Source organism: Acinonyx jubatus, chromosome C1, assembly GCF_027475565.1.
Source record: "Acinonyx jubatus isolate Ajub_Pintada_27869175 chromosome C1, VMU_Ajub_asm_v1.0, whole genome shotgun sequence".
NCBI lineage: Eukaryota > Metazoa > Chordata > Mammalia > Carnivora > Felidae > Acinonyx > Acinonyx jubatus.
Genome location: NC_069381.1, coordinates 43973956 through 43987835, shown reverse-complemented (window position 1 = coordinate 43987835; position 13880 = coordinate 43973956). Strand labels below are relative to the sequence as shown.

The 13880-nt window shown below is 44.0% G+C and overlaps 1 protein-coding gene across 3 annotated transcripts in view; it reads left to right on the top strand.

Annotated features, from left to right (window-relative positions):
- The window catches only part of USP24 (ubiquitin specific peptidase 24), a 140233-nt gene that overhangs the window by 81589 nt on the left and 44764 nt on the right, over window positions 1-13880 (top strand). For all 3 annotated transcript variants that reach the window (XM_053214110.1, XM_027059086.2, XM_053214109.1), the window contains 8 exons: window positions 1793-1888; window positions 2004-2232; window positions 2872-3031; window positions 3915-4070; window positions 6285-6355; window positions 7018-7178; window positions 10472-10533; window positions 12974-13165. In XM_053214110.1, coding sequence (XP_053070085.1) covers window positions 1793-1888; window positions 2004-2232; window positions 2872-3031; window positions 3915-4070; window positions 6285-6355; window positions 7018-7178; window positions 10472-10533; window positions 12974-13165 — 1127 coding nt within the window. The remainder of the gene's footprint in view (window positions 1-1792; window positions 1889-2003; window positions 2233-2871; window positions 3032-3914; window positions 4071-6284; window positions 6356-7017; window positions 7179-10471; window positions 10534-12973; window positions 13166-13880) is intronic.

Genomic DNA, 13880 nt, shown 5'->3' with positions numbered 1-13880 from the left:
TATGACTAGAAGTACCGGAGGAGATTTCAAAATGGCCCTGTGATTCCTAGCCTGGGACAGTGAGCGAATGGTGAACATTTGGTCAGTGTGGGAAGTGAGCGTGGAAGGAGATGGAGGGCGCAGGACATCAAGAGGGACGGACGTGGTTGGTCAGGTGAAGTGCATGCTTTGGCCGCGATGCCCTCGAGGGGAGCGGAGAGCGGCATTGGAGACATGGAGGGGCCAGTGGTGTGTGAGTGGCGTTAGGGCACGAGTGTTCAGCGGTGAGCATGAGGGCAGGAGGTGGAGTCAGACTGCAGGCCGCTGCTTTATGGTGAGCAGAGAAGGGGGTGACAGTGACAGTGACCGGAAGGGAAGAATAGCTGAGAGGAAAGTTGGCTTTTCTGCCTTGCTTTTACCTCGGGGAAGCCTAGGTTGCCTTTGCAGGCTGTCTTAAAAAGAACGACCAAAGGAAAAGGGATGATCCCTGGGGCCAAGTTCTCCTGCTCTGGAAAGAAGCAGGCCTGCCGTTTCCTCAGGTGAGGAAGCCATGAAGGCCGGAGGACCGTTGAAGGAATTCCTGTGGGAGGCCTTGTGGGGAAGAGGCTGAGCCGAGACCTTAAAGGGAACGGGCTTGAAAGAACCCCCAAGCGTATGGAAGGCCTACCGCTTGGAGCTTTATTTGTTTTCAGAATCGCAGAGGTGTTCTCAGTGAACACTCATTTCTGATTACTCACTTCCGCTTACAGAGCTCTGGCGTGAAGGCGTTTTACTGCTGGCTTAGTTTTGTATGTCAGTTAACCTCCATGTCAGGCATTGTTCTGAACACTGAGAGCAGAGCAGTGAACAGATAAGACAAACTCCACATCCTTGTGAAGCTTACCGTCTAGAGGGGGGAGATGAACAGTAAAGAAATAAAGGTAAAAGCATATGTCGGGAGGTGAGAAGAGCTGTAGACAAAAATGAGACAAGCAAGAGGGGACGGACAGGGTTGTGATTTTCAGTAGGGTGATCAGGGAAGGTGTCACTGATGGGGTGATGTTTTACAAACATCTGAAAGAGGTGAGGAAACGAGACCTGGAGATCCCTGGGGGAGAGCCGTCCAGAAGGGCAGTCAGTGTGTGCCCCTGCGTGAAACAGACCTGGTACCTTTGGAGACCAGCAGTCCCGCGTGGTTGGGGTAGTGGGAAGGAGGCAGAACAGGGACACATGAGGCTATAGACATACCAGAGGTCAGCTTATGTAGAGTCTTACAGGTTCACCTGAAGACTTTTTTCTCTGCAGGAAATCAGAGGCCGTGGAGGATTTTGTGCAAAGCAGTGCCATGATCTCACTTATATTTTAAAAGGATCACTCTGATCTTTTGAGAGTAGATTTTGGGGGTGGAGAGTCAAGAGTAGAAGCAGGAAGAACAGTTAGGAAGCTTTTATAGGAATAGAGATTGTAGCGGATGTGATAGCTTTATTGAGTTCACCAATCCCAGGTATGTTTTTTAACTGTTAGTTCCAGTAATAAGATAACGGTTAATCAGTGAACTCATAGCAGTTAGCGAGAAGGAGGACTATCCAAATGCTTTATCTTTTGGCTAAGCAGGAATCTAATGCTAAAGGGACCAGGAGGGTTATAGGTGTCATGGGAAATCATTGCTAAAAATATATCTGGTCCATGTGTATGTAAGGACCTTGTAGAAATTGTAAGTAATTGATAACATTTACATGAGCAATTAAATTACTTAGAGAAAATTTCCTATGAAAGAAATACAAGTCTTTATTTCATATTCTGCCCTTTTCTTTTTGTTTTCTTTTCTTTTAAGTTTGGTTGTAAATGTCATGCAGAGGGATTCCATCCCCTCAGAAGTAGACTATGAAACAAGGCAGGGAGTTTACTCCATCTGCCTACAGCTTGCAAGGTAGGTAAATACATCCTACTAGTCTCCCAAGGCAGTATTTTTCTTCCCAAGCCCTATCATCTTGAGTAGTTAAGAAATGACCTCAAATAAATGTAGCTTTTTGTTTCCTTTGAAGATTCTTACTTGTTGGGCAAACAATGCCCACATTGTTAGATGAAGACCTCACCAAAGATGGCATAGAAGCGCTTTCTTCTCGCCCATTCCGAAACGTCAGCCGGCAGACAAGCAGGCAGATGTCCTTGTGTGGTACCCCAGAGAAGTCCTCCTACCGACAGTTGTCCGTGTCCGACAGGTCTTCTATCAGGGTCGAGGAGATCATCCCTGCTGCGCGAGTTGCGATACAAGTAAGTGATCAGTGCATTCAAGCAGTGTGGCGTCTTTCCTCTTTGAAGGAAGTTATTGACATGAATATGGCCTTCAAGGAACTTCCAGTGAGCAAGAAAGAGACCACTAGTGCAGAAATGACTGTAATTCAAGACGGGAACCATCAAGGGTTGCGGGAGTGCTGCAAGGGCATAACATTTGCAGGCCTTCAGAATAAGAACAGTAATCGCCTTCACCCGTGGCTGTCATGGATGATTTTACATAGCCGGTGGCATTGGTGTTAGGCCTCAAAGATAGGAGAGATTACAGATGGCGAAGCATGGAGAATTGTTCCAGCAGGAGGGCAGGTGTGAGCAAAGGTAGAGAGACAGAACAGAGCTTGTAGGGAAGGCCACGGGGTCGTTCACACAGTAGTGTGGGAGAGGAGAGTGGCAGGTGTCTGAAAGCCTGAGCGTGGCGATCAGTCTCTGTGTTACAGGTAGCAGAGAGATACTGAAAGTCTTTGAACAGTATGGAAGCATGAAAAAGGCTGTCCTTCTGGATGATCTTGGCGGAAAAGAGTCTCACAAAACTGAGACCAGTGAGAAGGTTCTGGAAGTCAGTAGAGTAATCATGTTCCAGTACTACCTTTTCTCATGACTCTTTCCATACTTCTTTAGACAATGGAAGTAAGTGACTTCACGTCTACTGTGGCTTGTTTCATGAGGTTGTCATGGGCTGCGGCTGCAGGACGACTGGACCTCGTTGGGAGTAGCCAGCCAATTAAAGAAAGCAATTCTCTGTTTCCTGCTGGAATTCGAAACAGACTCAGCAGCTCAGGTACTGATTTAAAAGGACAGAGTAATGAGCTCGTTGGGCAAGAAAGAAGCTGTAAGAGTAACCTATGCATAGGCTTGTTCAGAGTCACGAGAAGAAAGCCTTTTCTCTTGCTTTTGAACATGAGTAAAAAACCCATGAAGCTGTGCACTTAAGACTTGTGCACATTACTGAACTTGTGCCATACTTCATCGAAGAAAACAAGCATTGGTACGCAGAGAGTAAGTGGGGAAACCAAACCAAGCAGAGTTTTTAGCTCACTGAGGGTTGTAAAAGTGCCAAGAGGCGAATAATGGTGGCTGTAATAAAAACGCATCTAGAATTCCTACCTGGGAAAGTCATTTTCTTGATTTGGCTGGTTATTTTCTGCTACGCTTTTATAAATAGCTTTATTTCTCAGCTTCATTTGGTTTCCCTCTTCAGTTTGTGTGTGTGTGTGTGTGTGTGTGTGTGTGTGTGTGTGTGTACTCAGTATAAAAAAAGTTTCAAAAACGTATGGCATTCTTACAGTGAAGCACAGAAATGTTAAATGTACATGCTTTTTGGGATTTTTCTGTACGGATAACCCATCTAGATCAGGATGAGGAACATTTCTAACATCCCCACAAGACTCTCTCATGCCTTCCAAACTGCACCGTTCTCCCTTCTGTCACCTCAAATGAGTTTCGCCCCATAAGTGCATATTTTGAGTGCCTCCAGATGTGTTTTAAAGCAGTCAGGGTCAGATAAAGTGATTAAGTGTCTCTTGTTTCCTAGACCAAAATGTCAGATTGCCTCTTCGCACCCTTTAATTTCACTTGAGGCTCCCGGGGCACATTAAAAGGATGTTAGGGTACTGTGAGGGTCCTGTGGGGTCCGCGGTAACCTCCTGCTTGCCTCTTCCCAGGAAGCAATTGCAGCTCTGGGAGCGAAGGGGACCCAGCAGCCCTGCACGCAGGCATCTGCGTGCGCCAGCAGTCTGTGTCCACCAAAGACTCCCTGATCGCCGGGGAGGCTCTCTCTCTTCTTGTCACGTGCCTGCAGCTTCGGAGCCAGCAACTGGGTATGCAGGAGGCTTGTTTTCCCTTCATCTCTTTTAGGGAAAGGCCAGGTTTCTGTTGGCCTTCATAGATAAGGTCATACTAATAGAAATGGAAAAGGGGGGAAAGTTGGCAGGTGGAATAAGTAAGAATAGTGCTTAGAGTAGTTAGATTCTGAATAAGTATTTATTGAGTACCTTCTGTAAGCAGGGTTCCACAGTAGGTGTTGAAAGGGCACTATGCCTGCCCTCCAGGAGCTTACTGTCTAGTTGAGGAATTAAGACAACCCACATTTATAGCCCATGAACCACAGAACTAGAATTACATATCAGTCTCTAAACTGATGATGACTCTAGTAGTCAAAGTCACGAAACTTCAGATTTGCCTTTTCATCTTCATTTGTGGGCTTTGGCAGACTGGGGCTGTTATTGATCCCACTTTAACGTTAGAACACCGCAGGGTGTTCTCATCACACTCTCTTCTCTGTCTGTGCCCCTTCTCCCCATGATCTCATCCACCGTCACAGCCCCAAACTCCTTCTAGATGCAGATAATGTCTGAATTTGGAGCTCTGGCCTGGACCACTGCCCCGACCCCTCCACTGGGCTCTTAGGTAGACTTCCCAGGCTTGGCGGTTCCACAGCTGAAATGCTCAGCTGGCCCGTATCACACACATTTACCAGCTTAGTTAATAGTGGCTTCATTCTTTCACTTGCTCTGGCCAGAAACCTTGCAGTCATCCTTGATTTCCTTTTTCACACCCATTTCTAATGTGTCAGCACATTCTCCTTCCAACTGTGTCTAGATTCCACCCTCTGGTACCACTGTCACTGTCACAACCCTCTGATCCAGCATCACCCCTTGCTTGGATTATAGCAGTAGCACCTTCACTAATCTCCCTGCTTCTACCCTTGCAGTTTACTCTCCACACAGTAACCAGAGTGGACCTCCTACCATGTAAGTCAGATTGTATCATTCCTCTGTTGAAAACCTGGCAGCGGCTTCTCAGGTCGCACTGAGTAAAAGCCAAATCTCCATTACTAAGGCATTCGAGGCCAGACAGAGTCCACCCCTTTGATGCCTCTGTGCCTTCACCGTCTACTGCTCTCCCCTCACTCCCTGTGCTTTGGCCACCCGGCGTCCTGGCTGTTCCCCAGCACTCCAGGCACGTTCCTGCCTCAGGACCCTCGCACCGGCTGTTCCCTCTTCCTGGTGTGTTCTTCCCCCATCTTTGCCACGTGGCTCTCTCTTCCTCATTTCCTGCAAGTGTGCTTAACCTCACCTACTTAGTGACATGTTGTTCTCTGCCCGCCTTTTTAACGAAGTCACAACCCTCCCCTCATCCCAGCACTACCTAAACCCCCTTACCTTGTTTCTTCTTTATCGCTTACTGTTTTATAGCATAGAATATAATTTGTTTACTTACTATGTTTATCGTCATCATCCCTTCCCCATCTGGACTGTAAGCTCCACAGAGACTTTTGTCCACTTTGTTCCCTAGTGAATCTCTCACACCCAAATACTGCCCAGTATGTAGTAGGCCCTCAATAAATATTTATTCAGCAACAAAGTCTTAATAGCTCCACTTTTAAAAATTGTACCAGCCCATAGGTGTCCTGTTCTTCCCTTCTATTACCAATTCAGACTGCCTGTTGTGTAGAATTGATCCTGATGTGTTTAGTAGAATATCCAACCTCTTTGTATAAGACACTCAAGGTAAAGCTAGAAAAAACTTAGACGTTTATAGAACGGTAAGTAGTGTCCAAATGGTTAGTTTGAGCAAGAATGCTTTTGAAGACATATATAGGAAGTATAAGTCATTATGAAATGCTTTTGAGCAAATGCCATAATCGTAGATCAATTTTCCTATCATTATTTTAGTGATGTTCTCAAATCAAAATGAAAGAATTACAACTTCCCTTCAAGCTTTTTTATCATTTGTAATTGTATGGTAGGGTACATTTTATAGTTACAGGTATTGATAGTTTATCAAGGCAAGATATATTTATAACCAGTATGTACGAGACACCGTGCTGAAATGCGCAGGTACAGAGATGACCAAGAGTCTCTCGAGGGGAAACTCAGACGTGTGGAGGCAGTTAGGGGCAGTACTGAATTCGATTCCATGTAGAAGAAGAGACGAAATTCTTCTGTAGTTAAGCATAAATTTTTCAGAATTTTGAAAATGCATTTCCTGACTTGTTTCCCACCACCGATTCTCCTTATTCTTATCGTTAGCATCTTTCTATAACTTGCCCTGTGTTGCCGATTTTATCATTGATATTCTGCTTGGATCACCAAGTGCTGAGGTAAGAATTTTGACCATACTAAAAAATCCCCTTGGTCCTGCTCTGTCGAGGGCCCTTTGGAGACCTGTGACCCTGCGTGGAGTACAGAGGAATGGCATTTAGCCCTCTCAGGAAGTCCTCCGAAGGGGGCGGGGACCACTCTGAGAGCAGAGTAACATTTGGACTCTCTGCCCTCCCTTCTATTCCATATTCAGAAGTTCAGAGACTAGTGCCAGGGTCAGTTGTGGGTGTTTGTAACAAACAAAACGTTACGGCGGCGTTGAGCATCCGCCGCTGGCGTTCAGGGTCAACGTGTTGGTCACAATCAAGAAAGACCAGCTGCAAGCCATGAACTTTCACTGGATTTTCTCATTCTGATTTTCTTGTATGGCCTTGAAAATTCACTTGGAAACACTTGAAGAGTTTTCTTATTTTCATTTTTATCAAATTATAAAACTATTGATTGGCGTAGGAGAGAAGAATACTTTGGGAAATCCGTTCTCAGACTGCATTTGTTTTTAATCAGCCCTAGGGTATTTAATGTCAACTTTACCATTAGTGATTAAACCGTTCACACCCTTATAGTATCCTTCAGGTCGTGGACTTTGGAGGAAAATCCTTTTGTAAGCAGTGTCTAAGTGTCGGTTGGTGTATGTCCTTTGCCACTCACGATGTAATTTCAGATTCGCCGTGCTGCCTGTGATCAACTATACACTCTTAGTCAGACAGATACTTCAGCTCATCCAGATGTCCAGAAGCCAAACCAGTTTCTCCTAGGTGTGATTCTCACAGCCCAGCTACCTCTCTGGTCCCCAACTAGTATAATGAGAGGAGTCAATCAGAGGTATGTAATCAAGATGAAAAAGCTCACGTCATGCAGAAAGAGAATCATGATTTGCATGCTGCCCCCTGCTGAGGTCCACAGTGCATTACTCAGATGACAAAAGAATTTCTCCTTTCCTCTTGTACCCTTTGTGCCCCGAGAGAGGGTATTTCCATTCTTATTATCCCCATTCAGGACAGGAGAGTCAGAAGAAACAATACCAGGCCTTCTTCCCCTTGAATTACTTCCCATTCTCACCTCCACCCCAGCTGGTCCACCACCCTCAAGAGAAAGAGGAGCTTTCTTTCTGAAAGCTGGTTGGTGAGAGGCTGAAATTATTGGAGCCCGATCGCTTTTTGAAGGTCCGACTCCTCACGTCCTTGCATGCATCCCTCTCTCAGAGCAGCGTACTTCCTGACTTCATGTCCAGATATAGCTGAGGCATCCTTCTGGCTTTCTTCCCTGGTTTTACATGAGCCTGGGCACGGAGGGAATCTGCGGTCCAGGCTGATAGAGCAGCTTGAGTAAGTCTGTTCTTCCTGCCCCACTGTCCCTCAGTGGGCCAGCCCGCATGCAAGGCTGCCCCGGGCTAGGCCCAGGATGGGAGGTGCGGGGATCCCATGCTGACCTCCACTTTCTCCAACTTAGCTTCACCAGAGAACCCTTGCCGTGGGGCTCATGAGGTGCCACTGAGATTTGTGAAATCGGTGTCCACTTGCTTTGTGTGTCTGCTTTACAAATTAGAGCCCTGGAAGGGAAGGAATGTTAGAGCTACTCCAAACCCCTAAGTGTGGCTAAGGATCCAGACCCCTAAATTTGGATCCAAACTCGGTCTTTGGAAGCATACAGTTCAGTAGCATTAAGTATATTCTCATTATTATGGCAACCATCTCCACCAGCTGCTTCTAGAACTTTTTCATCATCCTAAACTAAAACCTTCTGCCCATTAAGGAAGCCGTTGAATGAAAGACTAATAAACTTGACTCCATAAAAACTAAAATACTCTGTGTGGGAAACTAATACCATAAATCCAAAAGTCAGTTGACCGACTGGCTGTATAGATTTGTAACATGACAGACAAGAAGCTAATTTTCATAATGTATATAAAAAGCTGTTAGAAATCACTAAACAAATGACCCAACAGCCAAATTGAAAAATGGGCAAAAGACACGAAGAGACGGTTCCAAAACAAATATAGGTGGGTTGTTTTGTGTTTTTTTGTTTTTCGATTTGCTAGATTTTTTTCTTTTTACTGCAGCAAAATATACATACAATTGATCATTTTACTGATTTTTAAGTCTGTAATTCAGTGACGTTAAGTACATACACATTGTTGCGCAGCTGTCCCCGCTGTCTGTTTCCAGAACTTTCTCATCGTCCCAAACTGAAACTCTGTATCCATAAAACAGTAACTCCCCGCTCATTCCCCCTCCATCCATTCTCCTATTTCCGAGGTTCCTCCATGTCATAGCGTGTGTTAGTTAGGGTTTCATTTCTAATTAACACTGAAAAATATTTCCTTTATCTGTTTCTTCTGTTGCCTGTGCTTTTGGCATTGCATCCAAGAAATGATCACCAAATCCACTGTCACAAAGTTTTCCCTCTGTGTTTTCTTCTGAGGTTTTTAGTTTTCACTCTTATGCTTACTTGTTCGATCTATTCGAGCTAAATTCTGTGTGTAACATAAGGTGCCCACCTTCATTCTTTCCCATGTGGGTAGTCCAGTTGTCACGGCACCTTTCTCCCATTGAATGGTTTTGACAACTGATGAAAAATCATTCGACTGCTGGCTTGCTGACTGATTGATTGGCTCTTCGTTTCTCTTCCATTGATCTGTGTGTATCTCTGTGCCAGTATCACATGGCTTCATTGCTGTAGCATTGTCGAATTCTTCCACCGTTGTTTGTCCTCTTCACCGTGCGAGCCTTTCGCTTCCTTTGCTAAGTGGATGCCTAAGTACTTTACTCTTATTGGTGCTTTTGTAAATGGAATTGTTTCCTTTTTCATATTCTCCATTGTTGCGTATGGAAGCAGAACTGATTTTCGTGTCACGATTTTGTATCTTGCTGCATTTACTGATGAACTCTAAATCTTTCTGTGTGGACTCTGGGGTTTTCCACATGTAGGATCACGTCATCCACAAACCGAGAATTGTACCTCTGCGTAAGCCATTTTTTAAGAAGTGAGCTATTGCACCTGTGCTTTTTGTAAGACTCAGATTGTTTAATAGAACTTAAATTTAAGAGTTTGATTTGATACTAAATTTCTCAAAACTCAGGAAAGAAAGAAAGCATTGGATGAGGTTTTAACATACCTTCTCAAAGAATCTCTTGGATGTAGAGCATTTAACTTCACCTAAAATTGAATCTTTAGTTGTATGTTTTTATAATTTGAAATGGTGTTTCACAACTTACTCTAATGGCCGTGTTTGATACATGTTTTCCTTAACAGTGATGACGACAATAGCTCTTTCTGTGGTCTATGTGCCGCGCAGCAGGCCAGGTTCATTGCATATAGTCATCCTGTAATGCTCACAATGGACAAATGAGTTTGACAGTCTTATTGTCTCTTTAATCGTCGTATTTCTCGGTTCATTATCTCTTCTCATCATTAGTGCATTCTTGAGCCTTTTGTGTGTGTGTGTGTGTGTGTGTGTGTGTGTGTGTGTGCATGTTTATTTCCAACACTCTAACAAGCATTTTAGAAATTAGAAACCAGACACATTGTCCCTAGACGCCCAACTGTAAGTGGTGGAGCCAGGATTCGAACCAAGGTTGCCTGACTTTAAAACTTGTGCTCTTTCCTGAGATAATGACAGAGAAGCTTCACTAACCACCCTGGATAAAAGAATTTACCTTCTGTTTTTTCTCTTACTGCACTCTGTTTGCCTTCTTAATATCACCTCTTGACATATGTATTTTCTAATGTGTTGACTGTCTTTTTTGTTCTTTGTCAGCTCTTCTAAAACAGTTGCAAGCATATAGTGGTGCCTGGTCAATGTTGGTTGCTATTTGAATGAATGAGTGTAATCTGTGCATTATGTGTGCAGTCAGCCTGTATATCATCACAAAATGTGAGACTTAGTAATACTGTTTCCCCTCTTTACACTGTAATTTCTATAGTGTATCTGTATCAGCAAAGTCACGAGTGTATTTCTTGCTAAGATATGGAAGTTGAATTCATGTAAAAGCGGTTATTTCATGCTTAGGAAAATTCCCTTGTTCAGCTGTTTTATGAGCCTTTTCTTACAAGGGAGATGCTTTTTATTTCAAAATCTGACATTTTTTAATACTTGAAATCTTATCTTTTTTTAGACTACTATCTCAGTGTATGGAGTATTTTGATCTAAGGTGCCAATTATTAGATGATCTGACAAGTAAGTAAATGTCTAACTTTGATTCATGTAGGGGGAGGGGAGAGGGAAGAGTAGAAAAGAGAGCCAAATGGACATTTCTAAATCTGACTGAGTGTATCTTAGATAAAAATGAGATTATAATCACTGTTCGAAGTTGAGTTTTATTTTCTTGAAAATAGCATGCAAACCCATATACCAGTTCTCTGTTCTCCAATTATATATGTAACCATTAATGTGTTGAGAAGATTTGTTGGTTTTAAAAATTGTCAAAGACACGTGTTTTAATTATGCTGATATGGGGCGGGGGGGAGGGGTGCGGAAGAGGGGAAAGTGGGTGATGGGCCTTGAGGAGGGCACTTTTTGGGATGAGCACTGGGTGTTGCACGTAAGCGATGAACCACGGGAACCTACCCTGGAAACCAAGAGCACTCTTTACGCGCTGTATGTTAGCCAATTGGACAATAAATTATATTAAAAAAAGAAAAAAGAATGACTGGAAAACATGTTGATACTGAATGAAATTACTTTCTTCTTTGAAGAAAAAAATAGTAATAATTACACTGATACAGAACTATTAGGAAGAATCTTTTCTCTCTAGCATAGTGAATTCTGACCATTTTAAAGGCTGATCATTGAAGGAAGGAGAGAATCTCTGTTGAGGTATATTGATAATAATAGAAATGAGTGATAGAAGCCAGTTAATTATTTTGTGTCAGGTGATTGAAGTATTGTTAGAAATTTTAGTGTTAGAGCATTTGGATTTTGATTGTACTTTTATATAACATGAATGTATGTCGGGATGCTCTGTGTAAATTTTAGTTGTTTAAATCAAGAGTCTGTTAGTTTATTTTCCACTCTTTACATAAAAGATTTGCCTCATCTTACAGAAAATAAGTAAAGTAAAAATAGGGCCGAACAAAAGTACTGATTGGAAACATTAACTGGAAAAGAATGTCAGCGCCGGGCGGTTACAAGAAATACCTTGCACGTATGCTGGCTGTCAACCTCCACAGTCAGAATTTGCTTGTGAGGTTTGCTGGGGGACAGAGGTGAAAAAGGAAGAAAACCGAGTGGTTTCTCAAAAGAAACAGATCTTTTTGCCAGCACTTAAATCTGAGAGACACTTGGTGCAGAGGTCTTCGTGTAATGCACACATGAAGACGTAGTCATTAGTAAGCCTCAGGAAATGTCTCCAAGGCAGATGCCTTCATCAGTTTCCTGAAAGTGTCTCTTGAAAGTGGGAGACACGGTGCTCTGAGCAGGACAGTGAAAAGGTTGTGTTGGAGCCTGAGATAATGTAGTCTGAGTGGATGTCTCGATGCGGGGGTCAGACCTGTTGTATCTGTCATCCAGAGAAGTGAACGGGTGACATGTCCATCTAACAGTCCAGCTGAATGCCACATTCTTCTGCCAGGCCACTGGCAAGGTTTGCTCTCTGGTTTGGACTCGGAGAGGGTGGGTGTTCTGCTTTGCTTCTCGAGGACTGGAATCGTGAGTTGGCTGTATACATGATACATACAACTTCAGAAGGCATGAGCAAGCTATTAACATAGGCCTTCCCTGTGGTCATCAAGTGACTAATGCGGGATCCAGCATCCCTTATCGGGATGTTGAGGGCAGAGTGGGAATATGTCTGGAAACAAGCAATGTTTGCCATTTGGGGAGTATTTTGTATATGCCAGTTCCTGTACTAGGCACTTCATACCTAGCACCCTGAGTGTAGGTGTTAGCCTCATTTTGTAAATAAGTGGATTCAGATCCACTGCCGGTTCCGCTCTGACCCTGAAGTATTCCTTTTCACCTGATGCTGTGGGGCCCTACCGCTTGTGGCTGCAGTGCAGTGGAAGGAGAGCACGGTCCGTCTTCTCCTTCCCAGTCCCATCTTCCAGTATGGAACCTTGCTTTAATCCTTGCTTACAAGAAAGTAAGGTAACTTACTACAGTAGAGCAGGGTGGTTCTCGGGGTTTGGGGCACTATTTGGAAACCTGAGCTCTGCTGCTGTGCTGCGGACCTCTGTCTCCTTTGCGGGACCCCCTTGGCCTAGGTGATGCGGTGGGAGCCTTGGCTGTCTTCGTACCCTCCATCCCTGCCTTCTCTAGAAGGGTGTGCTCCCAGGGGGCACCTGCTGACACCGCCTGGACCAGGAGCTTCTTTGGAGCAAGATTAGCCCCTTCGTCTTCTGTCCTCGGCGTATGGCCCACTGACCCGCACAGAGGGGCCCTCAATACATGTGTGGCTTAGGACTGAGAGAGTGGGGGGGAAGGAGTAAGTGTGCGGAGCCGTCACGTTCCTCTGAGGCAGCAGATGCAGCCCACTGTTGATTAGTGACAGCTTTCTCAGATCGCCAGAATGGAAGGGTGGGACTTGACTTTGCCTGCTTTAATTCGGGATTTGGACTCCATGAAGGGAAATCCTTTTTTCTTTTCTTTGAAATGGATTTTTTTTTTTTTTCCTTCTTAGCCTCAGAAATGGAGCAGTTAAGAATCAGCCCGGCTACCATGCTCGAAGATGAGATCACTTGGCTGGATAACTTTGAGCCTAATCGCACGGCTGAATGTGAGACCAGTGAAGCAGACAACATCTTATTGGCAGGACACCTACGGCTCATTAAGACCCTTCTTTCACTGTGCGGGGCAGAGAAGGAAATGCTTGGTAATTATTGCTTCCTCTTACCATGCGGCAGAATACCTCCCTTCTCAGTCCTTGCCGTAGTAGTGTTTGTAATTAGGAGAATAGGATAAGTGCTCAGTGCTCTGTAGAAAATTGACCCTTCAGGTAGTATGAGATTGTCTGGAATTTTAGTGGCTAACAGACTTCAGGTGTATTCTACCTGTGTCATTAAACCATATGAAGAAGTTGATAGCGTTCAAAACGGTTGGTCCACATAACTTCTTAATACCAAGTAAAACTTAGAGTTCAAAATAGGGTTTTCTCTTCTTGCTGTTACATACCTTATAAAATATTATCTGTTATAGATCTTACCTCTTTTAAGGGTAATTCTCATCTGGGAGGCAGCCCCAACCACTACCCCCTGCCTCGTTGGGTACATACGAATGTCCTGGGGTACATGTATAATTTGTCAGGGCATATTCAGTATTAGAAGGTACATTCAGAAAACAAGTCAAAACATTAATTACCACTTTTATCACATGAACTAAGCTCTATAAAAATCTTCTTGGCTACTGGGGATACATAGAAAAGAGTGATTCTACACCAGGCTAAGAAGGGTACATCACTTTACCTAAGGAAGGCAGGATTTTAAAAGTTTCAGAAACCCTCCTGTGGACTCCCCTATGCCCAAAGTAAGAATGAAGTGTTCACTCGGACTGTTCTGCCCCGTGTTCTTGGCATTTGTGTTTCCAAAGTG